Below are 26,915 nucleotides of genomic sequence, written 5' to 3'. Positions count from 1 at the left end.
TGAGCCGAAGGCAGTCGCTTAACCAACTGAGCCACCCAGGCGCCCAGGAAAAAATATGTTTTAAAATAAATTTTAGGGCGCCTGGGTGGCTCAGTTGGTTAAGCAACTGCCTTCGGCTCAGGTCATGATCCTGGAGTCCCGGGATCGAGTTCCGCATCGGGCTCCCTGCTCAGTGAGGAGCCTGCTTCTCCCTCTGACCCTCCCCCCTCTCATGTACTCTCTCTCATTCTCGCTCTCTCAAATGAATAAATAAATCTTTAAAAAAAAAAATAATAAATAAATAAATTTTAAGAAATGTAAAGCCAGGAAAATATCTACTTTGAAGAATGGCATTTCCGACCACAAGCACAACTGTACGGACTCTACTTATATTTCCCTTTTTGCCACAGCTGCCAGGGAGCTCAGAATTTAATTTTACTTCCAGAAATTCCAGAAATAATATCATGTCCTAGGAATGATATAATTTCCTTTTCCTTTGCCTTGAGTTCTGTGTGGCTTCTTTCTTTTCCTATGCCATTAACCTCATGTGTTATAAGTGACCTCAAAAGTTCCCCAGAATCCTGAGGGCCAAAACTAAGACCATACTTACACAGGCTGGACCAGCCTTTCCAGGCATGCCCTCTGGCCCCCCCAAGCCCTACCCTCCAGTAGCCACACCTCGGTGCCTCCTGCCCACGGACTGTGAACTTTGGAGCCCTTGCCCCCCATACCCTCTCTGGTCAAGCTTTTCTACATCCTCCACCCGCATGCCGAAGATGAAGAAGTTCTCTTCTCCCGCCTCTTCCGCCATCTCCACATTGGCCCCGTCCATGGTGCCGATGGTCAGAGCCCCATTGAGCATGAACTTCATGTTGCCCGTGCCTGAGGCCTCAGTGCCTGCTGTGGAGATCTGCTCGGAGAGGTCAGCGGCTGGGATCACTGTGGGGAAGCAGCAGGGGACAAGCTCAGCTCCAGGAATAGTCCCAACCCACCCGGGGACTGTGGAGTTAAACAGATTCAGAGCCCCCTCCATCCCAACCCCCCAGAAGTCACCAACTGGGTCTCCCTCTCATCACCAGCCCCCTGTCACTGCTTGGTGATCCTTGAACATCCGAGATCTAACCTGGACTCTCTCCCCATCCTTGCGCCACTGTGTGTGTGATTTGAAGGGCAAATCTTCCCTATCATTTCTGCCTGAAATTCCACCATGAGAGGGGGACATCCTCGTGATTGGAGCATTGTCCTCTCCAGATTCTTCTTCCAAGTGCCAGTATGCTAGGAACAGGTGACCAATAGCTCTTCCTGGCACTGAACTCATCAGAGCCTCCCTCTGGTGGCACCCCACCTTTCTCTGCCAGCGAGACTCGGTAGTTCTCCAGGAAGATCACACGGAGGCGGTCTCCTACCACCGGGTCGTGGTTAACCACATCCCCAATGGCCGTGATGAGTTTGATGATCATCTTGGCCATGTGGTATCCAGGGGCAGCCTGTGGGGGCAGAGTCTGGGGTCAACCCCAGAGCCCAGCCCCCTACCCCCTATCCTGCAACCCAGCCAGGCCAACCTCAACCTGAGTGTCGAAGGACCAGAGCCACAGTCTGTGTCCTGGCTTCTCACCTTCCCTCCAATCATCACAGTTCGGGGCACAACAAACCGATTGGGTTCCTGCTTGATGCCTGTTGAGAAACAGAGCAGAGATCAGTGGGCCAGGTCTTCCCTCTGGGTAACACCTCCTGACAGCACCCATCCAGTCAGGGCCTTGGCTAGGAGACAGTAGACCTGATTTGGGAAACTGCTTGCTATGTGACCTCAGATCTGCCATTTTCCCCCTCTCTGAGCCTCAGTTTGCCCGTCTACGAAATGGGGATAATCCTATGTCCCAAGAGTTGTCCCAAGGCCGAAGGAGAGACATTGATTAGGAAGTATGGAGTACACAGAGGGGAGCCCCAAGAGACAGAGTGAAACCCTGCCACTCACGGTTGTACAGGGTGATGACGTGGAGGCAGTTGAGGAGCTGGCGTTTATATTCGTGAATTCGCTTCACCTGGATGTCGAAGAGCGAGTTGGGGTTGATATGGACTTTGTATTCCTTCTCCAGGTATGCAGCGAACTTTAACTTGTTTTCCTGAAGGGAGGGAGGGAGAAGAGCTCACCAACAGGCCTCAGCCTCAGGAAATCCTACAGTGTCATTTCTTTCCCAGAAAGATGGAGGATGGGAGTCTCGCTTGCCGCCCCCTCCATGCCTGCCCCAGAGCAGACATTGCTAATCAATGTCAGCACTCTTCCAGCGCCATCAGTGGATGCCTTCTCGCCATGGACTCCAGGTAACTTCTACCAGGGGCCTGAGGTTGCAGGAAAGACGGGCTCCCCCGGCCATTCCCGGACCCAGGCACCCGGTGCCTCCGGCACGCTCCCTCCCACCCCTGGCACGAGGGTCCCGGGTTGTCGCACTGCCTACCTGCTTCACTTGAGCCACATCCCGGATAAAGGCTTCATCATCCACAAAGGAGAGCAGTTTGTGCAGCTGGTCCAGGTCTGAGATGTAGTCCTCCCCAATGCGCTGCGGGAGATGGAGGTCAGGCCTATGTCCCTCCTCTGTCCTCCCTCACAGAGGGGTCCCTTTCCAGGTCAGCCAAGCCCTGTCCCCGGCAGACAGCCTCTCCTTCCCCAGCCTCCAGCAGGGACGTTGTGTGTGCATAGCCATCTTCCCTCCGGACCTTGAGCTCTGATGGCTGACCCCACCTGACCCCAGCAGGCCTTCCTCCTGGCCTTTTCCTCAAACAGGCAATGACCCTGAAGCCCTGCTCACAATCTCTTACCCCCTGCCGGTCTCACTTCAGATGTGACCTGCTGATGACCCTCTCCATTAGACTGTGAACCCGGGAGCCCCCTACAGTGACCCACCTCCACATCCATACACAGCTGATCTCTGTAGTGACCCGTGTTGACTCCTACTGGCCATACAGTGACCTCTCACCTCAGCAATGACCTCTGCCAGCCCAGGGTTACACAGAACTAGCCAGCGACGAGGGGTGATGCCGTTGGTCTTATTCTGGAACTTATGAGGCTCCAGCTCGTAGAAGTCCTTGAAGCTGCAGGATGGGGTTGGAGGGTCAGTTCTCGTCCCTGTGGGACGAAGGCCTCCTCCCTGAGGCCTTACCCTGGTTTCTTGCTGAGAGGGGCCTGGAGGTGAGGGGGTGGTTGTGTGTGAGAGGGGGTCATCTGGGGACAGAAATGTTCCGGACATCAGGGCCACGATGGTTATAAAAGCCGTGCTACCTGTGGAAAGGGCCAGCTGGGGTCAGGTAGTGAGGGGGCCTGGCCTGTATGTCAGGGACGTGGGCTGGGGGCGGGGCCAGCGGAGGGGCGGGGCCAGCGGGAGGAAAGGGAGGTGTCTCACATGGTCTTCTTGAGGATCTCTGAGTGGATGCGAGCCACGCCGTTGACCGCATGCGACCCGGCGATGCACAGGTGGGCCATGTTGATGCGCTTCACTGTGCCCTCCTCCACCAGCGACATGCGCCGCAGCCGGTCTATATCCCCTGGGAACGCAGCTGCCACCCGCTGTGCGGGGACAGCCCAGAGCTCAGGCACGGACCTGGAACCCAGGTCCCCAGCCCCATACCCCCAGAGCTCCGGGCATAGCGCCCCCCCCCCCCCCCCCCCCCCCCCCCCCCCGCGGCTAGTGGCAGGATGCCTACTGCGAGCAGCCTTCCCCAGCCCACGCCCCCAGCCCTGGCCTCCTCGGCTCACATTCAGGAAGCGCTGGTTGATCTCATAGATGATCTGGAGGTGGCGGGGCAGCAGCGCCTCAATAAGATGCACGGGCCAGCGCTCCAGGGCCTCGGGCAGCACAGTGTGGTTGGTGTAGGCGCAGGTCCTGACCGTCACGTCCCAGGCCTGATGGGCAGGATGGGGAGTCAGGAACCCCGGGGCCTAACCACCAGGGCTCTCTATACACACAGTATGCAGCCAGGAGCCTGGGCCCTGCCACTGAGGAGCAGGTTCGAGGACACTCGCCCTCTGGGCCTCATACTGCTCTCTGTTCCGCTGGGGGGTGCACTCACATATTTCCGCTTCCCCCACCGGGAACGGAACCCTGAGACAGAAAGAGGGTCAGGCAGGGGGTGGAGGGGTCCTGAAGCTCACCTTGTCCCAGTCCAGCTGCTCCAGGTCCACCAGGATCCTCATCAGCTCAGGGATGGCCAAGGAGGGGTGGGTATCATTTAGCTGGATGGCCACCTGTGGAGAGGGGGGCTGGGAGTCAGTCTGGGATCCAAACCACGGCTGTGATCACTGTCCTTTGCCCCTTCAGAGCCCCCTCCAAGGGTCCACATGGCCCCAGGGCAGAGCTGGGGGTAGAAGTCCTCAGAGGGGCAGCTGTGGGCAGGAGGAGGGGGGCAGTCCCCAGGTGATGTGCCCATCGATTGAGGATCCTGAGCAGGGCACCCTCAGCCTCTGCTTCGTCCTCTATAAAATGAGTGGGGCAGGCGGAGGCTGGAGGGGAGAGGTGGCGGCACACGTCATGGGAGGTGTGGAGAGGGGCCCTCCCTGGGCCCTGGTACCTTATCCGGAAAGGCATCGAAACTCGTGCGCACAGGGTCGCTGCTACCGAACTTGGAGGACTTGAAGCGGCGGATGATGTCCTGCAGGGTGGCGGCCACTACAAAGTACTCCTGCTTCAGACGCAGCTCCTTCCCCTCAAAGAACTGGGAACAGTCCAAGGCAAGGCTAAGCAAGTCAAGGTTAGCGGGGGGGTGGGAGTGGGGGGGGGTGTGGCCTAACGCTGCTGCGGGTGGGGCCAGGAGACTCCTGCCCACACTGAGGCCCTTGAGCCCTGAACAACCCCCACCTCCAGGGCCCAGGGGTCTTTCGCCCACCAAGAAGTAGTGGCAGGGGATGGTGCTAGGAGGGGGGCACGCAAGGACCAGGAGTATTGTCAGCATCACCAGGGAACAACAGCTCCCAAGTGCCCTGCCCTAACTTGCTGTCCCCAGGACTTAGGTGTCCTTTTTTTTTTTTTTTAAAGATTTTATTTATTTATTTGAGAGAGAGAGAATGAGAGACAGAGAGCACGAGAGGGAAGAGGGCAGAGGGAGAAGCAGACCCCCTGCCGAGCAGGGAGCCCGATGCGGGACCCGATCCCGGGACTCCAGGATCATGACCTGAGCCGAAGGCAGTCGCTTAACCAACTGAGCCACCCAGGCGCCCCTTAGGTGTCCTTTTAAAGAACTCAGGGGGAAAACAAGGACACACGGGAGCAAACAATATGTCCCTGGGTGCAGGGCACATGGCTGGCTCAGTCAGAAGAGCACGTTGACTCTTAATCTCCAGGTCGTGAGTTCAAGCCCCACACTGGGTGTAGAGATTACCAAAAAGAAACTTAAAAAACAAAAACTATGTCCTGGGTGTGACTAGGGCACCCAGGGAAGTGCCTCCTGGTCTTTGCCCTCTCCCAGGCCCTCAGGCTTCCCGTCCCCAGCCCAGGAGGTGACATACGTTGTCATTGGGGTACAGGACACGTGAGATGTTCTCAGCAAGGTTTCGATCCAGCACAGCTTGGATGTAGCCACCAACGTTGACTGAGGGGTGAAAGTGGGGACAGCGTCAGGCTGGGGCTGAGTGCAGGCAGGGGTGGGCGGGGCTGCTGGTGGCCAGGGCTGGACTCACAGTCCTTGAGGTTGAAGTCATTGGGGGCCTTGGCCGACCACAGGCGCATGGTGTTGACGATGTTGTTGCGATAGCCAGGCACTGGAGTGTCGTAGGGCATGGCCAGCACCACCTGCAGGGGCATCGGGCTTGGTGTCAGGAGCGAGGTATCTGCCACATGAGTTGTGGGGCCCTGAGAGCTGGAATTCCAGCCTTTGTTCTTGTGCCCCACCAATTCCCAGCCCTGGGTTCCCGCGCCGACTCTGGGTGACCATGAGCAAGCCTCTCAGCCTCTCTGGACCTCGTCCATAAAGAGAGGACCCCTCCGCCCAGGACCTCCCCACAACCCCCACCCCACCTTGCCTGGATGCTTGTGAGGATTACAGGGGGCAGCGATGAGCCCGGAGCCCAGAGCTGGGCTCTGTTGGTGGCCACGCTGCAGGGATGGGGATGAGCTGGCCTGCCTGGTCTGAGCGCAACCTAGAGGACTCTCTGGGCGCATGAGAGGGCTGGGGGGAGCCTGGGGCCCGGCTGAAGGGGACACAGATGTCAAGGCCATCCCAAGGGCTTATGCCTGGTTGACCACAGGGCTAATCAGCAGTATCTAATGCAGGCCCCACCTCCCGTGATGAGCAGATGTCAAAAATCGCCGCCAACAGTTCCTGCTACCACGGACCTGGGGGCACATCCACGCCCGCCAGGGGGCAGCACCCTTTCTCCCCAACACTAAGTCACTGAGCTGCTGACTGGAACAGAGTGGAAGCTGCAGCTCAGAGAGGGAAGGGACTGGCCCAGGAGCATAGAGCTAGGTGGGCAGCCAGAGCCCCTGCTGAATCGTATCACAATGGCAGCTGAACCAATGCCCGAGTCTGGAAGCCAAGAGGTTTCTGTGCAGCCCTCTGGAGGCCCATGACCTGCAGCCACAGCAAGAGAATTGACGGGGCTGGGATTCAGACACCTGGTTTGGCTTTTGGCTCCCTCTAACTTGTTGTGTGACCTTGAACAAGTCAGTTCCTCTCTCAAGGTTTTCACTTTCTCCCTGTCCCCCTTTCTGGGCTGTTGCTTTGCTCCCCATCAAGCTGCCAGTTTCGACGTGCTGGGGAGTCAAGTCACTGTGATTATTCTTGGATGAGTCTTGTTGGGTGGAAAGGAGCCAGGTCAGGGGAAGGGCACTGGTGGAGCAGGGTGGCCTCTCTCCTCCTCCTGGGCTCTGTGCTTGGCCTGGCTCCTCTGTGATCCTGTCTCCAGCCTCTCCTGGCTCCAACTGTGTGACCTCAAGTAAGTCACTTAACCTCTCTGAGCCTCGGTGGCCTCCATTATAAATAGCACTGGGTCCAGTAGCCTCCAAGCTCTTGCCCTGTATCTCCTTGTTTTCTTCCAGAGCCTCCCCACTTCCCTCTCACTGGGAGCTCCCCCAGCTCCCTCACCTGTGTGTCCACCCACTTGGCCCCCTGGCTGGTGTGCTCCACTCGGCCATAGAAGTGCACCGGCAGCATGAACTCGGGGCGGGCCTTCTCCCAGGGGTTTCCATAGCGAAGCCAGTCATCAGCCTCCTCCATCTGAGCCCAGGGCAGGGCGGGGAGAAAGGAAGGCAGCGTCAGACCCAGGCTCAGACCCAGACGCACACCACAGGGGGCAGTGGGTAGGGCGGGGGCCGGAGCCTTGGTATGCCCTCTCTAGAGTGTAAATTAAGGGCCCTAGGGTGGGCCCCTGGTCTGGTGGGGTATCCAGTGGGACATGGCGTGTGTATGGGAGTCTGAGAGGTTCCATAGGTGTGGACCACCTGTTCCAAGAGTGACCAGCAGGTTTTGGGGCCAGGGGGAAGGGACAAGGATGCTTTCTGTCAAAGCCGAGGCTGGTTCTGCATCTATCCAGAGGTGGATGACCCAATGGGGGTCCTCTCCATCATGCCTGGGTCCCCACAAGGCCAGGGCCCAAGGCTGCTCACCTGCCAGCCCCCGCAGATCTTCTGGTTAAAAATCCCAAATTCATAGCGGATCCCATAGCCATAGGCAGCCAGGCCCAGTGTTGCCATGGAGTCCAGAAAGCAGGCTAGGGGTTTGCAGGGAGGTGGGTGTCAGGGACCCGGCAGAAAGGAACCCTTCTGCCCACCCCACCCCTGCCACCCTGCCCACTTACCAGCCAGCCGACCCAGGCCCCCGTTGCCCAGCCCCGCATCCTCCTCGATCTCCTCCAGCTCCTCCATGTCCAGGCCCAGCTGGAGGGGGGAGGGTGTGTCAGTGGTCAAGGCCAAGGGCCAGCAGGTGAATCCCCCAATTCCTCAGCTTGCCCCACTCCCGGCCCCGCTCCCAGCCCCCTCCACACCTGGTAGGTAGCCTCATCACAAGCATTCTCCAAGGCCAGGTTCACCATGGTGTTTTGTAGTGTCCGTCCCATGTAGAACTCCAGAGACAGGTAGTAGATCCTCTGGCCGGAGAGACAGGTGCAGGGGAGGGGTCAAGGCTGCCCAGCAGCATTTGGCCAGGCCTCTCACACCTCCTGTCCCACTCCTCAGGCCCAGCACGTGCCAGCCCTGTCTCCATTTATTTTCTCCCCATCTCAGGCTTCTGGACCCATGGGGAAGGTTCCGGTCCAACATTTCCTCTGACTTTGGACACACGGCTTTTCTTCCCTGAGCCTCAGTCTCCTCATCTGGAAAATGGGGCTGCCCTATCTACCTCGGGGCTTGAGGTGCTTAGGAGAGGTGAGAACCCCTGCCATCGCACACGAGCCTCCCGACGGCCTACCGGGGAGTCAGGACGCGGAGAAGCCCCCCCAAGTACTCCCCCAGACGGGAAGGCCAAGGTAGCAGAGAAGCCAGTCATTTGCTCAAGGTCACCGTGACTCATGGCTAGAGTTAGCCACCTCCTGTCCTTGCAGTGCCCAGTTCCCCTGGGTCCTCAAGCCTCAGCCCCAAGAAGAGGACAGAGGATGCTGAGGGTACCTGGCCTCCTGGTTCCCTAGGTTCCCCTCCCTGGCCCACTCGCCTGCCCCTCCCCCTCCCCTGCCCAGGAGTGTCAGGTTGCTGACATTTACCATGACCCCAGCAGACACTTGATCCCACTACCCCAGCTGTCCGGGCCACACACCAGCACACCACCCGTAGCGCAGGGACACCATGCTCATATTGAATGACCCGGCCTTCCGCTTCAGGTCCGACCCAGGCCGCAGGGGTCTTCCCAACCACCAGAAGCCCCTCTGCTCTCTGAATGGGCACTTGCCTTTGCAACCAGCCCGCCTGATCGGAGGCCCCCGACCTGCCCGCCCCCTCCCCCGGGTTTCTCTGCCCGGGTTGTCCCTGCCCCAGCCGCACTTCGCACTCCCGCTCCTCCAACCTCAGCAACCTGGAAGGACCCTTTATTCTGCCGCAGAAACCCCTGACCCCCCACGAAGGGCCGCCGCTTCGTCAGGATCTTCCGGGTGGGGCCCCAGCCCATTTCCCACCCGGGGCGCCCCAAGCAGCACCTTGGGGTCCTTCTCGTAGTAGTGCTGCTGCGTGCGGATCCAGCGGCCCACGAGGTGGTCGCGCACGGTGTGGGCCAGCGCGAAGTAGTAGTCCCTCGGGGTGGCCACATTGCGGTCCTTCACGAGTGTGAAATGGAGGTGCCGGTTGAAGTTCTTCTTGAGTTCGGCCACATTCTCCACACCGGCCAGGCCACGCACGCTGATTTGCTTTCTCTTCTCCTGGTCTGACAGGGGCCGGGACATGGCTGCGGGAGGGCGGGCCGGACTGATGGGTGGACAGGCAGCCTCAGCAGTGCCTCCAGCCAGGGAGTGGAGATCCCCCCCTGCCGCCTGGGGTTTTAAAGCCTGGATCTGGGCGGCTTGCCCCGCCTCCCCCTGCAATGGGAGGGTCTTGGCCTGGCAGCTCAGGGAGCTATTTTGGGGGCAAAGGGGGAGGGGGAGAGGGGAGAGGGGCAGGGAGAGCAGGCCCAGCCTGGCTCATTCACAGCCCGGGGCTGACCCACTTCCTCCAGGCCTCGCGCACTGGGGTCTTCGGTGCCCACCTCCGAGACAAGACGCCGCAGGCCGAGTGCTGCCTGAGAGGCCTGAGGCTTCACTGGAGCTCAGGGGCTGTGCCTTTGGCGAAGAGGTTGCCCTGATTCGGGCCCTTTCCCTGGGTTGTGGATGAAGGGTGGGGCCAGATTTTGGCCTCATTCAGGGCTCCTGGAGAAGCCAAGGAGGGCTGTCAGGGGACAGGTGTCAGGAGGCTCAGCCTTCATCAGAGCAGCTGGGCTTCTGTTTTAGACATTTGCCCAAAGACCACCAACCACCAGCTGGAAGACCTCTGGTCAAGCTTCCATGGTGGCCCTCCCCGGGGACAGGGGGGACCTGGGCCCAGGTGGGGAGGTCATATGCTGTGGCAACAGGGGCCAGGACACCCGCATGCAAGCTTAAGGACCAGGAGCCGAGGGTCAGCTGAACAGAAGAGGTGTAGCCAGCAAAGGACACTGGGTGCCTGAGAAAAGGGGGACCAGGACTCTGGGTTCCAGGGGGTGGTATGGAGGAAGGAGGTCGCCTGAGGCCGGGCTACTGCCCACCCCCCAAAGCTGAGCCATCCTGAGTTCCCCCTGTTGCTGTCCTTCAAGGAGCTCTGAAGTGACCTTTTGAGAGGGATGGTGGTCAGATTATAGGCCAGCTTTGGCTAGGGGCTGCCAGCCTAGAGCAGGGGCCTCTGGGAACTGTAGTCCTGGGCCCACAGTGGAGGAATAGACAAGCATCCCCCACCGACTCATAGTACTGGCCAGTGGTATTAGGTCTCCCTGTGCTGCAGCTTCCAGGTGACCGGAGACCTCCTCCCCCTCGTTCCTCCCACCTGGGGCCACATACGGGACCGGAATTCAGTGGGCCAGGGATCACATGTGACCTCACCCGTAAACTGGGAGCCTCTGCGCCCGGAACTTGACACCACTCACTCGTCTTCACGGCCGGGCAGCTACGGGACTGTCCCCAGCCCACTGCTCATGCCCTGGCCCCAGCACTGATTTGCTGTGCGACCTTTAGCTGGTTGCTTTACTTTTCTGAGCCGTTGAATTCCTTCATCCAATTTAGTCTCAAATGAGAATATAAATTCCTGCCTCCTCCAGCTGCTGCCTCCTACTCCTGTGGAGGCAACTTTGGATCCTGCTTTGTTCTTTGAGCAAAAGGAGCCCAGGGCTTTGTGCTATTTCAAAGGATGCCTGGGCCTCCCAGGGCAGTGGGCTGGTGGAGAGGGGCTGGGTGTTCTGGTCTGAGGGCCAAGGAAGCAGGTCAGAGGCCTGGACAGCTGCAGGGTGCTACTGAGAGCCTGGTTTGGGGGAAGGCCGAGCTGTCTTCGAGGACATTCTGAGCCACAGCAGACCCAGCCCTGGAGGTACAAGCTTAGCGTGGGGTCTAAACTGCGAGTCTTCCAATTCCCGAGCCCTGCTCTCCCCTGCCCCCAAACAGCATTACGGTGTTCATCTCCCATAGCTGCCATGCTTCAAAGTGAGAAAGATCAGGGAACACCCAAATGTGCCTACACAGATGTAGTGGGAATATAGAAATATAGACCGAGGTGGTCTCAAGGTGTCTCTTACATTTCGCGGTATTTTCCAGTTTCCCCTTTTGGTCTTTTTGTATGCTCTAGTTCAATAGGGTGCTTGGTGGCTCCCTGGTCTCTTCTGAGCCCCCATCCGCAAGGCTCCCCGCCAGGGCTGTGCCTCTGCTGGGGTCACCCACCCTCCAAGAACCTGGTCTCCGGACTTGGCTTGCATCTGGGGCTGCTGGGCCTGGACTTGCTCCCAAGAGGCTGCTCTGAGTCAAGCTCAGAAGGCTCCTTGGCGCTTAGTGCTCCCTGGAGAAAGCCACCTGTTATCTGTGCTGTCACCTCACAGCCCTGTTGTGGTGGCGTCCTGGCCACACAGCCCTTCTACTGACCCTTAGTTGCCTACCAGTTAATTTTCCTGCCACTAAGGACCTGCTCCCAAACCATTCCCAAATTCTCATCCGACTCCCCAGATGAATCCAATGCTCTTCCAGCCAGCTGGTTCTGATGCCCCTCTTCTGGGCATCAGCGCTGTGCTCGCCCTACTTCGGGGCTCAAGGCACTTGCTCAACTGGGACTTGGCCTGTTTCTACTAGGAAACAGAAATTCCTTTTTTAAAGTAGGCTCCGTGCCCAACGTGGGGCTTGAACTCACAACCCTGAGATCGAGAGTCCCACGCTCTACCGAGCCAGCCAGGCACCCAGAAATTACTTTGATTTCTCCAACTACCTTCCTTGTGCGTCCCTTCCATCTTTGTTGTCTGTGCCCCCCCGCTCAAACTGTTTCCAGGCTTTTTCCAGGGGTGACTCCACCCTGAGGCCCCTCCGTTTATTTTGCAAGCCCCAGCCCAGCATGATGAGACCTTGAAGGCTCAAACTGACCCACTTCTTGTGTCCCCATGTCCTCTCCAATCCCTCACTCCCGCGTGCTGCGGGTGCAGATCAATCTGGAACCCTGGAGGCACTTGACTAACTTGAATAACCCAAGGTTGTTTATGTCTGACTAGGTTTCTAACCAGAAATCCTGCCTCCTTCCTCAGACCAATCTTGGGTTTCTCCAGAGCCCTAACGCTGACCTTTCCCAACTGGTATTCCTTTCACCACCCAAGCTGGGGCGGGGGCGGGGGGGGGGGGGTGAGGACCCGGAGCCAGTGCTGCCAGGACAAGCAGGAACAGACCTGGTGGAGCTAAGGTTTTTTCCTCCACCCGAGGTGGTCTCAAGGCGGGTGGGAAAGCATTTCTCCTCTCTGCCCACCCTGCCACAAAGGCAGGTACCCCCTGCGCTTCTGAGGGCCAAGCCTTCCTGCTCTCTCTTCCATCTCAAGGCCTGGAGCTCCTTGGAGAAAGGCCTGAGCCAAATGCCTTAGCTAGCCACTTTGTTACAATCCAAAACCTTAACAATAGCTGACGGCGGGGAGCCGGGAGGGAGCTAGCACAGGAACGCTGTGAGCTGGCCCCGGGGGGAGGGAGATGGAGGAGATAGCTGGGCTGCGGGTTAAGTCATTTATTGATTTTATTTCTAAAACCCACATAGCGCCACTTTGCCTCTTCCAGAGCTTCAAAGAGCTAATTAACCGCCCAATGAGCCCACTAGGGAAACCGAGCTTGTGGGGGAAGCAATGAGGTGAAGCCAAGGTCAAAGAGGGTTGCTAGGCCCCAGGCCCTGCCCCCATTCTGTCAGTTAAGGACAGAGAAAAGATCATTCTTTTAGTCAAGTGAAGTTTCGGTCTTGGTTAGGGAAACCCACTGCACTTGCCTTGCTTCCGAGGCTCTGTTAACCCTATCGGCCTATAGCCAAGTAGTACAGACATCCCATCCCAGACAGGGGGCCCACACAAACCCGCTTCTGCTCCAAAGAGCAGTGCTCAGACCCAACTTGAAAGGAGAGGCATCCCCACTGGCAGGTGCTGGGGGCAGCAGGGGCGTGCTGTCCCTTAACCTCCCCGAAGGAAGGCAAGGCAGCGGGGAAGGGCAGGCACGTAGGCACGGGGCGGCACGGCAACAGCCGGGCAAGGACCTGACCTCATGGAGCCCTGACGTGGATTTTTCGGGTGCCACAACCAGCACGGCCCGCTGCCCCAGCCGTGAAAGAAGAAAACCACCTGAGACCCGCCGCGAAGAAGTGCTTACAAAGCACAAGGCAGGGCACTTTTTGTTTTGCCCCCAGCCATCCCCAAAGCCTGCAGTGCTGGCAGGCTTCAAGTCACCAGCGGAGAAAGAAAAAGCCACTTGGCGGTTTTAATTTTAGCTGCTCTGTGCCTCGCAGGCAGGATTAGTTGGCTTGACCTTTAGTGCCGACGCCTCCCTAGGCCCAGGGCCTTCCATCAGGTGGTAGCTTCCAGGCAGAGATCGCAACCAGAGCTCAGCAAATGTCGGGGTCCAAGCCCCAGGGAAAGGCCTTCAGAATAACAGGGACCAGGGGATTGAGGGGTGATGGGGGTGGGTGGTGGTGGTTAAGTACCTGGTTCTCAGCTGTGAACCAGTAAACAAAGGGGAGATGGTGGGACCACCCACATACTCAGCTTCCACCAGCAAAGCCACACACAGGGACGCAGGCGGGAGGCTCCCTAATGAAGGTCCCAGGGGTTCCCCAGAGAGAACGGGATGGCTGGGGCCAGGTGCTGAATGTGGGCAGGTGAGGTAACTTTGGAGCTGCTGCTAAGCACATGGGGGTTTGATGAGAAAAGAAAAATGAAGAAACAGACCCAGAAAACCACACTGCTCTTTTATTCAACGGAACATCCCCCTTTTAACGCAGTGTTGAATCATACACCGAAAAAAAAGCCCAGAGAAATTTCTGCAGATAAACCAGTGAAGAGAACGCGCATTATACATTATTGTCAACATAATCACTCCATGAAGAGGGAAAGGGAGAAAAAAGTAGAACGAAAAACAGGGGCTTAAACCCCTAGACACTGCAAAACATTCAGACGTTTGGGATTAAAATAAAATTTGAAAGGAAACCTTCCAGGAAGGAGAGGAACAAATGGAATCTGAGGCAGCTCAGGTGCTCAGGGAGCAAGGAAAGGACTCTCCAGGGTGGCAGACGAGACCAAGGTAGCTTGGGTGGCCCCACCTACCACTGGCAGGGGTGCCAGGATGGGTGTTGGCCCGGAACCTGGAAATTAACCCACTACTCTACTAAGGTGACAAAAACAAAATGTCACACTACAAAAAACAAACAAAAAAACTGGGGTGGTCATGGCAACCTTGAAAATCTTAGAACCAAAAGGAACCTCCCCTTTCAAATAGCCTGACGTTAATGGCCAAAGCTTGCACCTAAAACCATTTGCTCCCTCCTCTCCTTGGGAAGAGAAGAACAAGGAATGGAGAAAAAGGAAAGGAGTCTAATTGCAGCAGAAGATCGGGGAAGAGCATCTCCTTGGACGGAGTCTGAAGAAAGGAAGAGATACGGAAATAACAAAGGAAAAAGAAAAAATTAATAAAAATTTCACGATATGGAGCCAGCGTGTTCCGATTCCGTCCACAAAAATAACTCAGGCTGCTTTGCCGAACCATCCTGTCCACCAGGGGCGCTGCTGAGGCTGTCTGCCTGGAAGGGTCACCAATGGGCGCGGAAAGTCCTCACTCTCATGGCTCGGGCCATCGCCGCCGCGGGGAGGGATCCTGGCGGCCCGGTTTGGGGAGAGGCAAAGGGAGTTGGGTGAGGAGAGAAAGAAGACAAAGAAGACACTCGATGCTACGGGGCGCCAGGAGAGCCCAAGCTGGCGCCCCTACTACCACCTGCCCGTTCCCAAGCGAGTCCTCAGTCGCTTGGCCCAGCCCGGTGCGTGCACACACACACATGCGTGCACACAAATCACATGCGTGCATCCCAATGTCTGGCTCCATATGGTGAGGTTCGGCGTGTGTTTAAACGAGACCAATTCTCTCTCTATATAATATATATTTTCTTAAAAAAACCGAGTCTAGTTCTGTGGTGGAGGCGGTGGGGGAGCTGGAGGCATCCCGAAGGGCGGCATGCCCGCCACCCCCATGCCCATCATGGTGACAAAGTTAGAAGGGTCCATGGGAGGCGGAGGAGGAGGGGGCGGGGCATACATCATGCCGGCGGAACCAGGCGGCGGAGGCGGCGGAGGGGGAGGGGCCCCGGGCGGCAGAGGCGGCTGGACCCCGGGGGGCAGGGGCACCATAGTGGGGTTGCCTTGCATCTGAGGGGCTCCTGGAGAAGCTGCGGCAGCCGCCTGCTGCTGTTGCCATGGCGGGATGGACCCTGTGCCAGCGCTCGTGGTGGTAGTCGTCGTATCTGGGGTGGTAAAGAAGCCCAAGGTCACACGCGCGGGGGCACACCGCGGCTCTCTGCGGCTGCTGCCTTGGGATGGGGGGGCGAGGGGCGCCTGCTCCTTGCTTGGCATGCGGTACGGTGGTGGGGGGCGGGCGGGCGGGGCTGTCCTGGTGATGGGGAGTGGAGGGGTGGGCAGGACTACCCTGGGGTCAGCCTCGAGGTCTCTGGGCTTAGCAGAGCAAGCCCTTTGTCACCAGTGCCCCTGGAAGGGCTGAGGAGAAGGTACCAGACACAAGAACCGGCTCTGACATCCCTCCGCCCATCCGCCGCCACCACCGAACGGCACATTCAACCTCAAGGTCACAGCTACTCTCCCCACAGCCCGGTCCCATCCTTGCCGTCTCTCAGGCCCCAATCACGTCCCTTGCGCAGCATGCAAGCACCCTCCCCACCCCGGCCTTACACACAGGCTCGGGCCAGCCAGCAGCCGGCAGCTCACACAGCCCAGCCAGTGAGAGCCTGGATTTCTGGCACCCTACCTATGATGGCAGGTTCCCTCCAGGTCCCCCAAAACCGCTCCCCAGACACAACCACGCCAAACATCAGCTCTCTTCCCCAAGACTCCCAGGGGCCATGAGGCCCTTTCTGCCTGCACCCCCAGCAGAGAGCAGCGTCTCCTCCCTGGGTGTCTGCCTGCCTCTGTGAGCCGTGAGCTTCTCCTGCTCCTCTCAGCCCTACCTCCCCATCCCACCCACCCCCACAAGCCCAAAATAGTCCACTCACTTTGCTGCCATGGCAAGGGGGTACTGGAAGCCATACTGCTGCTGGGCGGAGGGGGTGGCGGAGGCTGCTGCTGCTGCTGCTGCCATGGGGGAAGAGGGCCAGAGGGAGGGGGCGGGGGCTGCCCACTGGGCGGCGGCGGCGGCGGCGGCATCATGCCCATAGGCGGCGGCGGCATCATACCTGCAGGGAGGCGGAGGCGAGGGTGAGGCCTCGGGGGAGGAGAGGGACTCGGGACGGAGACCCCACTCCCAGGCCCAGGGCATACCCCAGAGTGAGCAGATGACAGGCCGCATTACCTTTTCCTTGATGCAGGCGATAGACCCCAGAGCCCACAGGCGTACTTCCCAGGTACTGATCTTGATGGAAGGAAAGAGCAGGGACTTAGCAGGACATTTGAACTGGCCAGGGAAGATGCCCCCACCAACAGCTTATTTGGTTCACGCAGCTTGCAACCACTACCCTTGTAAGAACCGTTCTGGAACCTTGCCTTGAAGACGTAAGTCTGTGTCTACCCCACACACAAACCACTTCCTAAACCAGGATAAAGTCTTGCTCCTTCTGGAGCCCCAGCCTTGGCAGGAGACCCGATGCAATACCCAGCCACTTTGAGAGCTGCTTCCGGTTCGCAGCAACCTGACGTCACCCTTGCTTATCCCAAAGCCCCAAGGTTTCTGGTCTGACACTTACTTACCCATTGGAGGAGGGCCATGATGCCCAGGTGGGTGGGGGCCCTGGTTCATCGGTGGTGGTGGCGGCTGCATCCAAGGGGGTGGGGGTCCGTTAGGGTTGTGCTGCATGGGATGTCCACCATGCCCACCTGTCAGGCTGGGTAATGGGTGTGGGAAGCTGTGGGGGCCACCTCCAGGCCCACCAGGACCACCTCCGTGCATGCCATGGTAGGGCCGACTCTCTGAAGGGCCAGAATTCATCCAGGGTGGGCGGCTCTGGGTGGTGGACATGAGAGACTACGTGAGAGCATTTCCCGCCAACGTCCCTGCCTGCTCCCCCTGGTGGCAACACTGTTCTTTCGGCTATGCCAAGAGGACCAGAAAACACACAAGGACAGGATCTTCCTAAAGTGAAAGATCCCCGAACATCCTGACACCCGGAAGAACAATGTTGCCAGCCATGTCTGTCACTGCACTCTACCCAAAGCACCTGGCCACAGCCCTCAGTCTCTGAGGAAGAGAATGGGGGCGGCCAGACCACAAGCAGCAGCCCCTGAAACTCACCGGTGGAGGTGGGTTGTTGGCAGGAGCAGCAGGCCGAGGTGCACTGGCCAGGGGCGTGGTGGCGGGCCCCGAGGTGGAGCCCACAGATGCCGGCACTGGCGCTTCGCCCAGTTCAGCCATGAGAGACAAATATTCCTTATCCATCCGTGCTTTATCCTGAGCTGACTGGGGGTCACCAGGCCTGAAGGCAGGATAAGAAACACAGAAAAAGAAAAAAAGAGAGAAGAGGAAAAAAACTCATTAACAAGGAAAGTTCTATCCTGTAGAAGAACTAACATAGAGTTCTTTGAAGAATTCAATCATCCTTTCTAACCGTTCCTCAAAATAGTCTCATCAAGTCCTCAGTTCTGCGCCCAGCTCTGCATCTGGGAGACCACGCGGATTTCTGCCACAACAGAAAAGATCGAGAGCACCCAGCCAGCCCCACGAGCTAGGAAAGCACAGGCTCTTCCGAAGAGCAAACCTTCATCAAATCCTACATTCCCAGTTTGAGGGAAGGAAGGTCTATGCAGGACTAGAGCACCTGCCAGGTTTTCCAAAGGAGAACAAAGTAGAAAAATGTTGCTATCAAGTGCTGGTTCAAAACTGGCCAAAAATCCAATGGCTTCTGAAACCGATCCTAAGCAGCAAAAGGTAGTTAATACTGAGCCACAGTGGAAACATTTACACTCAGGATGGAAATTTCTAGTTTTCCTGAATTCAAGATGAGCCACAAAACACAGGTGTTCGCACAAGCTGCTTCTCATCATCCTGGGCTTTAACATCACACCATTACAGACCACATTCACAGAAAGGAAGCTTCTCTAGAGCCCAAAGGTTAACAGCAACCAACCAACATGCTCAAGCAATGTCTTGAACGCCACGGCTACAAAGAAGCCATAATCCCAGGCCCTCACCTTTGGAATTTGCAATCGGAAGCGATGTGTCCAGCCCCACCACACTTGGTACACACTGTGGTATTGGTAATGCTGCGTGTCTCTGAGCTCTGCCAGGGTCTTAAGATCCTGTTGAGGAAAAAGGGGGAAAAAAAGAGTCATGTCAGGGGCTACGGCCAAGCTTCCTACTTCCACAGGTTCTTCAGGTTTGTACACTCTCTCCACTCTAAACCGATCACACACCTGTTATCATCTTCCCGAAGGGTCCCATTCAAGCGAGCCAACTCCCGAAGCTGCATCTTCCGTAGATCATTCTGGTCCTCAGGGGTCTCAATACCCTGCTTCAAGATGTTTCTTATCTAGTGGAGATGCAAGGGGCACAATTACATAAAGCGCTGGGGCCACCACTAGATTTCTAGCAAGAGGCTTCCTTTCTGGCTGCCTCACCTGTTCCACAGCTTTCTTCACATTCTCCATGGTGTTGGCAGTAACTAGGGCATGAAGTGGCTCATCTTCTCCAGGGAGCATCTGGCCATCTTTGCGGCCAACTTTCCCTTCTTTAACAGACCCTTTCCCCCGGATCATAATCTTGGCATTACACTCCTTCTCTATGTTCTTCAAGGTGTTCCCTCTATCAGGGGCAGAAAAAGTTGAATTGTTAGATTTGACAGGCAAGTTCCCATGCCAGAGGGGACAGAGTGGGCGGATCACACCGGCAGGAAACCATGAGTGCAGAGTTGGATTTTCCCACCAAGAGCTCCATGATCTCTTTTAAGTTAAAGGCAGCCACACCAAATCTGTAAGATTTGAGTTCTCTGCAGTAAAATGGGGTTGAAGAGATTTTCTCACAGCAAAGTGTGAACTCCACCAAAAACAGAAAGGGAAGCCATCAATGGCACCCAGCTGGGCCTAAGACCGATACAGCTCACAGTTTCTTAACAATCATGTATCCCACAGGGTAGCAGTTACTCACCTGGGCCCAATCAGCAGCCCCACAAAGTTGATTTCTGGATACTCGTCTTGTGGAATCATTACTTTATCGCTCACCCGTGTTGCTGGAGGTCTAAAAAAGAAAAGACTCATAGACTCTGCATGTTTCTGAGAGAGAACACGACCCACAGCTTTTAGAACTAACCTTGCTACCATGTATTAACTATACATGATTTGAAGACAAGTGGTGTGACGTTAGTACCAAAATAGTTCCACCAGATCACACGTGATCTGTACATGTCCTTGGCCTGGACAACCTAGCCCCTCTGCTTACTTGTAATCTGCAGGTGGCTTGAAATCAGGGTTGAGGGCAACCATCTCTGTGATGAGGTTATGCCGCTCCTCTTCAAGCTTTTTGCGGGTGCGGAACTCGCGGGTGTTAAGCCGCTTCCCCTCGCTATTGTAGATGGGCTCAGGGGAAGGGGACCTGTGGGAAACAGATCACTGTTACTACTCTGCCTTCACTCTTCTCATCCCACATGGGCTAAAATTAGTCTTCCCCAGCCCCTCTGCCTCTCAGACCCTAACACAACACTCTTCGGAGGAACCGACCGTAACGTGTGCTACTCAAGATCGTGTGGAATGGGGAGATGAAAGCTGGCTTAGCATTAGGGGGACTGGGGTGTGTGTGAGAAAGAAAAAAAAGGTCTTGCTTCTAAATGTTGAGAAGAAAAAAGTCTGTCCTTCTGGGGGAAAATCTTTGGACTGTAAATGGCAAGGACAGTATCATCCTCTGGAGTCTTCTTGCCAAATATGGATTTTTCATTTTAAAAAATTGTACATTATTACAACTTTATGAACCACGGAAACCCAAAAGTTTAGGTAAAATGTGAACTCTTGCAGAGCTCGTGCCCTATCAGGAAGAGTGTCTGCACCCCTGTCACATAGGAAGTATGAGCTCTTTAACCCAATGCAACTGGGACTCAAGGCTGCTGCAGCTACTTGGCCCCACAATGGAGAGAGATGGTTCAAGGCTTCGTCTCTGCTTTTCCTTCAATGGCCTGGCTGGCTGTGTCCAAGGCCCAGGAGTCAACCTGTTTTCTGGCTGTTCGAGGTTGGGGAGTCTGGGTAGAGAAAAACGTTAACGTGCTAAAGCAGCTTCTGCTAGAGGCTGCAAATGCAGATTTGGTCAAGTACTTGTCTAGGGTCTGGACCTGCAAACGGCAAGGGGAAAACCTAGGATTCTCCACCAGAGTTTACAAGTCCAGAAAGCAGATTTTCTCTCTCTCATTTTTTTAAGGAGTAAAATGCTGTTGCTACAAGTAAAAAATAGTAATGATAAAATGGTCAGTTTACCACAGCTGGATTTTGCGGTAATAAAAAAGAGAAGTTACACTCCTAGAATTCTGAGTTGAGATTACAAAAAGGACCATAGCTTGATATTCTGAATGAAAATTTAGTAGCAGCTGCAAGAAGGGAAGAGACCATGTGGATCAGGTTATTAAAAAAACATCCTGAAAGTAGTCAAGACTCCTATACCCTTGGTTTAGTTGAGAGAACCTTGCCTAGTTGGAGAGCAAGGACTGAACTCGGCTGCTCCCACTGTCTTCAGCCTAAAGGGAACCATGTCATACCACGTTACACACACGATGGAATAAAAGGTCAGGTTTGTTCATGGCTAATGACGGCTAAATGACACCTCCGTTTCTAGCATTTATATAAACTGTTAACACAATCCAATAATAATGAACAAAAGCAAATACACCCCAGCTCATCAGACTATTATCTTATACATTTAAGTCTACAAGAGATTTTTAAAACATTTTTAACTGTGCAACTTAAGCAACATCAAAATAGCATAGTGGCTTAATATTGAGAATACACCTTCTTAGGAAATAACCTCAGTAAGGTAAGAAACTCATGCAGTTCCCTCCAACCTGGGCTCAAAAGCAAAACCAGTCAGGCATTAGGCCCTCTTTCAAACTGAATACAAGGGAGAAAAAAACTGCTCTGGTTTTATTTCTAATGTGCTTGACGTTTCTAATTCCCACCCCGTAGCTGTCTAGAATTAGGCATTTCTGGCTAATCAACAGAACAAGGTTTACCAGTACCAGATTGGTCATTTAAAAGCCTCACAACAGTTTAATCTCTTCCCAAATTGTGGATGTGAAAAGGCAAAAGCTAATATTCTAGAGGTTATATTGGCCCAATTTCTTCACTTCAAAGAGGCATCATATAGATCAACTAAACTCTAATCCCATTTCTCCAGGAAGCAAAGGTTAAAAATTCAACCTTTTGAGGAATTGCCTGGTAACCTGTTAGACGTATTATTAAAGGGAAAAAGGCCAAAAAAGCACTCAACAGTTGTGGTCTACAACCTACAATGCAAATCTTTAAAAAAAAAAAAAAAAAAAAAAAAAATATATATATATATATATAGAACACAACACAACCCTCCAACCAAAATCTATAGGTAAAAAAATAATAAATTTCATTAAGTAAAATTAAAGAGCCCAAATGGAGAGATTAAGTTAATTTGTTCCCTGGCAAAGGGCAGCAGAAAGATGCATAAGTGAGTGGCTTCTAAAATCACTACATCATCTTCCTGATTTAACAAGCCATTAATCGGGTAATAAAAGCTAAAAACACTACTTTTTAAAGTGAAGTGTTTTCAACTATGCCGCATGCACTAAGAACAATTTCACGGAGAGGGAGGCATATTGCCCTTCTATTAAATGGACCAGATTTAGCTGTTCGAAGTTCAACCAGCCAATAAAATTCCTGGTTAAAAAGTTAATTTCCCTCAGACTTCTTACTTTTCAAAGGTGAGAGAAATTGTAAACTGAAAGAACGTGACTACAGATGTTTGAAGACCACACTCTTAAAAAATAAAGGTGATTTAGGGTTGGTTGCTAGCCTTCCCAAAACAGGCGAGAATATTCTGGACCCTCCCAATACCCCCAGGCAATGGCCAAGGCGGAAAATTCACTGGCAGTGAAGGAAGCTGGTTAGAAATCTCATCTATTTTAAAACCATCTCAAAACCATGAGCAGGAAGACTGCAGCAATGAGCTAACCAGACTGAGCTTCTGGTCTGCTCAAATTCAGTGATGCTCAAAAATATTCTTAATCCCTGCACCATGTACCTGTGAGAAAGGCTCTACACCCTCGGCTTTCAACCAAAGCAGTTACTGAAAAGGCTGGTTAACGGGCCACCTCACTGTCCCTACGGGTGGGTAAATCAGGTTAAAATCTAGGTGCTTACCAATTGGAAACCAGATGTCCATTTTCCTGTAACTTTTTATTCTGCTAGTAATTAAATTTCATTCCAATTTTCTAACTGACGACTGACCATATAGATTGCTAATTAAACCCTAGGCCCCAGAATGGTCAAAGTATTATCACAGTCGTCTTACTAGGATTTCATTGAACTGACACAATATGTTGCCACCAGTAAAACGTATTGAGAAAAAGGTAAAAGCGTTACTGTCAGCTGGTTAAAACTGTTTCCCAACCTGTCCTCAGGGTTAGGGGGGATGCCCAGGTCTCCTGTGCGCAGTTTACGAGTCAGGTCTTCTATCTGCAGTTGCACTGGAAGAAACCAGGTTAGGAAAGAAAAAAAAAGGATGGAAAAAAGACAATGTTACCAAAAAACATCTCAAATCTCAACAACAAGCATGAAGAACTCGGAGACTTTGAAAGGGACGACTGATCAGTGAACACATTGAGGCAAAAACCCCCAGCCACCTATCGGCAGGAGTCCATTTACATCTATAGGTATTTTTCACTTCAAAATGGTTAACACTTAAGGAAGCAAACAGTTTGTTGGAAGAGGGGTTAGCAGTATACACTGTTCACTAAGGCTAACATCAAAGCAATTATTAGGTGTTTCACCTCTCCCTCCCCTCCAAGGCTTGCTATACAATTGGCACCCAGAACAAACCATGTTATGTTATCACCAATACCCTGTTCCCGAACAAATTACTTCGAGGGCAAGACTCTTGAGAGTTTATTTTTCTTCATTAAATATTAAGCATAGCCCAAAATGAAATCCAATTAACATGGGACAAGGAAAAATACCAGTTGAGCAAAGATCATTTTCATTGATACCAGGTTCAAAATTCCTTGAACATGTAAGACATTTAATAACCAATTCAACACCTCATAAAAAGCCTATTATACATACTCTTTCTGTACAACCAGATCCGTACTAATAAGGATCTCCCAATACCTGTTGCTTTTATTCGAGTCTTAGGTAACAATCCATATACCTTAATAAACCAGTAACCGTGAGACGTTAAGAAGTCTGTTCTCAGACTTGCTCCTCACGAGGGGAGTAAAAGTAGGGGATGTAGAAAATAGAAAGTGTGGGTCAAGGAGAATGTGTGGCCCTCAGACCTTGACAAAATGAGGCTGTACATAAAAAAGAGAGGAAGGTTTCACAGAAGTTCAATGACTCCAGGGAAATGTTACCCGGGTGAATTCTCAAGATAATGGCAACTGTAGAGCCAGATCATGGTCTTCAGCGTGCTGAAGAACCACCTGTTTCTTACCTTTGCAGCATCTGAAAGTTCTGAGCAGGCATCTCTAATAAGGGCAAGTCTTAGCGGGTTGGGTTAAAGTCGAGCTGGCTCCAAAACAGGATTAATACATGTCTAACCCAAGATACCCTTCTACTTTTAAATACACCCCACAGGGCTATACCACATACCCGTTCCAACTCCAAAGAACTGAAAACCCACATTCATATCAAGAGAAGATATTGAGGGCATTGTACAAAGCAGTGTGTACCCTGAGAGACAGAAGATGAATTAAGATACATAGATCCCTAAGCTCTTCTACGCCAGAAAATTTCTGACTTGACAGTCAAGTATTTAGCTCAAGAACTCAAGGTGAAAGTCAACTTCATGGAGGCAGGCAGCCCTCCTAACTGAACTGCAGGGGTGTGGGGTCTGACCTGAGGAAAACTGGCACTTAAATCAAAAGTTTGTGATCTTTCTTGGAGCTGAGATCTACATTGGCCTCTGCTTTGGCTCTATCCACTTTTGATTAGAGCTATAAATACCCTCAGGGCTCAGTGCATTAACTCCCTGCACAGGAAGAGAACTGGAGATGTAGAGAATAAGTCTATTTTCCCCCCCTTTCTAAGTCTGCTTGTGTCCTTGGAATGTCATTCCACTAAGGACATTTCCACAAGGTTGTAAAGACCCAGGCCGATCTAATGAGACAAGCGGGTGGGTGGAAGTAAATTGGAACAGTGGGGAAAGAAGAAATATTAGTACCGTGAAAACAAGGTAACAATTCCAACACCTCAAAACTCTCAGCAGTTAAAAAACGTAAGATATAATGATCCTCAAGAATAACACATGCCAGCCCTGAAGCTTTTGATCTGTGAAGGATACAGCCTCAGAGGCCTAGGCGGCCTTTGCCCTAATTTACTCCAAAGGGGATGTTTATTTGGTTAGTAGGAAATGTTCATCAAGTGAACTTTTTGGAGACAGCTGCAGATACATGAATAAAGGTAAAACTCGCATTAAAAACCTTATATTTAAAAAGAGGTAATTTTGAGGTTAACTTCATTTACACTGTGGACAATTATTGTTACTTCTTGAAATTTCCCAACAGGTAAGATCTTTGATCCTACCACCTCATTCCATATCCAAGTAGTACCCCTTTCCCAGCAGAGTTCTTTGATAGTAAATAGTAAAAGAGCCCTCGTTTTAAGACAGCTCTCCAAAGACCAAACCAGAAAAGATGCTGAAGGAAAGGTTAAATTCAACAAAATGGTAAAAAGGGGTGCACTGTTCAACACTTTCAGGACCACTCTTTGATTAAACTGAGTTTTTCTTTTCAGAAAGTACCTATAAAAATAAAAGACATTTGAAGGGGAGGGAGGAATATGAAATGGTGAAAGGCCATGCTGTGAAAAAGGTACTTAGTTTATAATACCTGCAGTGTTCTCCACTGGGGCCGTGTCCAGAGAGGCAGAAGACACTCACCTCACCAACTGGCAATGAACAGCAGCTGAAAAGGGTGGGGTGGGGTGCTGGACTGGGGACTACCCTCACTCCTAAGTGGGTCCCTCTACCTTCCTGGCACTCATGGAGAACACTGCTGTTACGAACAGACCAAAACAAGGAGCTTCAAATGCAGGACTTACAGAGTAAAAACTGATGGGTTATGTCAAAGTCATGAAAGTACACCTGACCATACCTCATCTCAAAAGAACAAGACTTTAAGGTCTCAAACTTATGACACATAAAATGTTGCTCAGAATAAATCATATCAATCTGACAACGTATTTGGATGCAGAACGTGTATTTACCTATATAAGCTCTTTCTTGTTCCCGAGTAAGTCCAGGGGGGATGACTGTAGGCATTCCCGGAATCACCGTCTTCTGTTCCATTGTATCTTGGTTCCAGCGGCTCCTCTTCCGCTTCTTACTTGGAAAGTCTGAAGGCAGATAAAGTCCATCAAATGCAAATATAAACCAGCAAACTAATTACCAACAGGCAGTTCAGGATACTTATGATACTAGACACAACCTCGGCAAACTGGGAAACTGAGAACTTGACCTAAAATATATATAGCAAAAAAATGAACACAAACCCGAGAATTCAGAGACACATGGCCACCACAAGGGTACCTAGCTCTGGATCCGAAAAAGTAACATTTCACATTTATAATACGTATCCAGAAAAACTGTGAAGTATGTAAACAAGCAAACCCATCTTTCAGATATGTGACAACAACCATGAATGTTTTAAAAGCCCCAGGGGAGACAAGGTATACTGAATAATCATACCTTGGTAAAGCAAGATTGGGGAAACTGCTGATTCTTCTCACCTCCACTCCCCACCAATCACCTTTCTAAATGGGCCGAACACAACCAAACCTATGATTTACTAAGTGAAAAAGCCCACTTCTTCAACAAGATCACTTTTTTCCTTCAGAAATTTAGCCAAGATAAGGATTCCATTTTCCCGGCCAACTAGATACTTAACATCTGAACTCCTAGAGGACGTATCAAAGTCCGACAAAAAAAAAAAAAAAAAAAGCTATACAACAGCAGCCAAATCCTCCTCCTCTGATACAGAGGCATAAACTCCATACACATTGGTACACACAAGTCAGTTCTACTTCCCACGGGGAAACCCCAACAACTAAGAGGAGGCATATCTGACTTCTCTTAAGATAAATGGAAATTAGGAAAAAACTTCTTCCCCCGAAAAGTGCATCAGACCCAATCACACTCTAAGGTTTTTCGACCTCTTTCTTTCACTGTAGTGAAAACCCTGCCCTACTATAGAAATAAAAGCTACTCTTGCTACTTTTCTGCCTTTTGGACTTCTCTAGAACCAGGAAGGAGGTGCTCCACATTACCAGTTGACCATTTCACGCCCTCCTGACATGCACACCCACCACTCCGTCCACCAAATCAACCTACTCGACACCGCTCTCCTATACCAGAGTCTAGAATACAACACAGACCCCCCCCCCACCAGATTATAGTCGGGCCACAAAGCCCGGCCGCCACACTGCGCCTGCGCACAGCAACCCTCCGCTCTCCAACCCCCACCCCTTCCAGCGCGCGTGCGCACTCGGGGCCCGAGAACCGGGCCGCGCGCCCCGTGGCGCCTCCGCCCGGGGCCTCCCCGTGCGCGCGCGCGCCCCTGCCGCGTGCAGCCGCCGTCGCCGCCGCCGCGCGCCCCTCAGGC

The 26,915-nt window shown here is 53.2% G+C and overlaps 2 protein-coding genes across 10 annotated transcripts in view; both read right to left on the bottom strand.

Annotated features, from left to right (window-relative positions):
- The window catches only part of PYGM (glycogen phosphorylase, muscle associated), a 16,032-nt gene extending 6,698 nt beyond the window's left edge, over window positions 1-9,334 (bottom strand). Inside the window, exons 1-17 of one of the 3 annotated variants that reach the window (XM_021685011.1) lie at window positions 9,092-9,334; window positions 7,952-8,053; window positions 7,766-7,844; window positions 7,575-7,678; window positions 7,054-7,185; window positions 5,648-5,759; window positions 5,477-5,559; window positions 4,543-4,686; window positions 4,127-4,219; window positions 3,731-3,877; window positions 3,378-3,541; window positions 2,955-3,069; window positions 2,436-2,537; window positions 1,955-2,102; window positions 1,595-1,653; window positions 1,325-1,466; window positions 711-918 (exon numbers count right to left, since the gene is read on the bottom strand). In XM_021685011.1, the coding sequence (XP_021540686.1) occupies window positions 711-918; window positions 1,325-1,466; window positions 1,595-1,653; window positions 1,955-2,102; window positions 2,436-2,537; window positions 2,955-3,069; window positions 3,378-3,541; window positions 3,731-3,877; window positions 4,127-4,219; window positions 4,543-4,686; window positions 5,477-5,559; window positions 5,648-5,759; window positions 7,054-7,185; window positions 7,575-7,678; window positions 7,766-7,844; window positions 7,952-8,053; window positions 9,092-9,334 (2,177 nt within the window). The remainder of the gene's footprint in view (window positions 1-710; window positions 919-1,324; window positions 1,467-1,594; window positions 1,654-1,954; window positions 2,103-2,435; window positions 2,538-2,954; window positions 3,070-3,377; window positions 3,542-3,730; window positions 3,878-4,126; window positions 4,220-4,542; window positions 4,687-5,476; window positions 5,560-5,647; window positions 5,760-7,053; window positions 7,186-7,574; window positions 7,679-7,765; window positions 7,845-7,951; window positions 8,054-9,091) is intronic. The other 2 variants (XM_021685012.1, XM_021685013.2) reach the window with 2 other exon arrangements.
- Window positions 9,335-13,843: 4,509 nt separating this feature from the next.
- SF1 (splicing factor 1) overlaps window positions 13,844-26,915 on the bottom strand; it is a 14,088-nt gene continuing 1,016 nt past the window's right edge. The window contains exons 2-14 of one of the 7 annotated variants that reach the window (XM_044919699.1): window positions 25,522-25,650; window positions 22,712-22,787; window positions 19,532-19,684; window positions 19,241-19,330; window positions 18,715-18,898; window positions 18,511-18,626; window positions 18,289-18,396; window positions 17,393-17,573; window positions 16,852-17,125; window positions 16,457-16,516; window positions 16,161-16,340; window positions 15,194-15,398; window positions 13,844-14,758 (exon numbers count right to left, since the gene is read on the bottom strand). In XM_044919699.1, coding sequence (XP_044775634.1) covers window positions 14,629-14,758; window positions 15,194-15,398; window positions 16,161-16,340; window positions 16,457-16,516; window positions 16,852-17,125; window positions 17,393-17,573; window positions 18,289-18,396; window positions 18,511-18,626; window positions 18,715-18,898; window positions 19,241-19,330; window positions 19,532-19,684; window positions 22,712-22,787; window positions 25,522-25,650 — 1,886 coding nt within the window. In that variant the 3' untranslated portion in view covers window positions 13,844-14,628. Of the gene's footprint in view, window positions 15,399-16,160; window positions 16,341-16,456; window positions 16,517-16,847; window positions 17,126-17,392; window positions 17,574-18,288; window positions 18,397-18,510; window positions 18,627-18,714; window positions 18,899-19,240; window positions 19,331-19,531; window positions 19,685-22,711; window positions 22,788-25,521; window positions 25,651-26,915 lie in introns of all 7 variants that reach the window. The other 6 variants (XM_021685518.2, XM_021685517.2, XM_021685520.2 and 3 more) reach the window with 6 other exon arrangements.

This window comes from Neomonachus schauinslandi, chromosome 11 (assembly GCF_002201575.2).
Source record: "Neomonachus schauinslandi chromosome 11, ASM220157v2, whole genome shotgun sequence".
NCBI lineage: Eukaryota > Metazoa > Chordata > Mammalia > Carnivora > Phocidae > Neomonachus > Neomonachus schauinslandi.
Note: the sequence above shows the minus strand (reverse complement) of the source record. Positions and strands in the feature narration are given on the sequence as shown.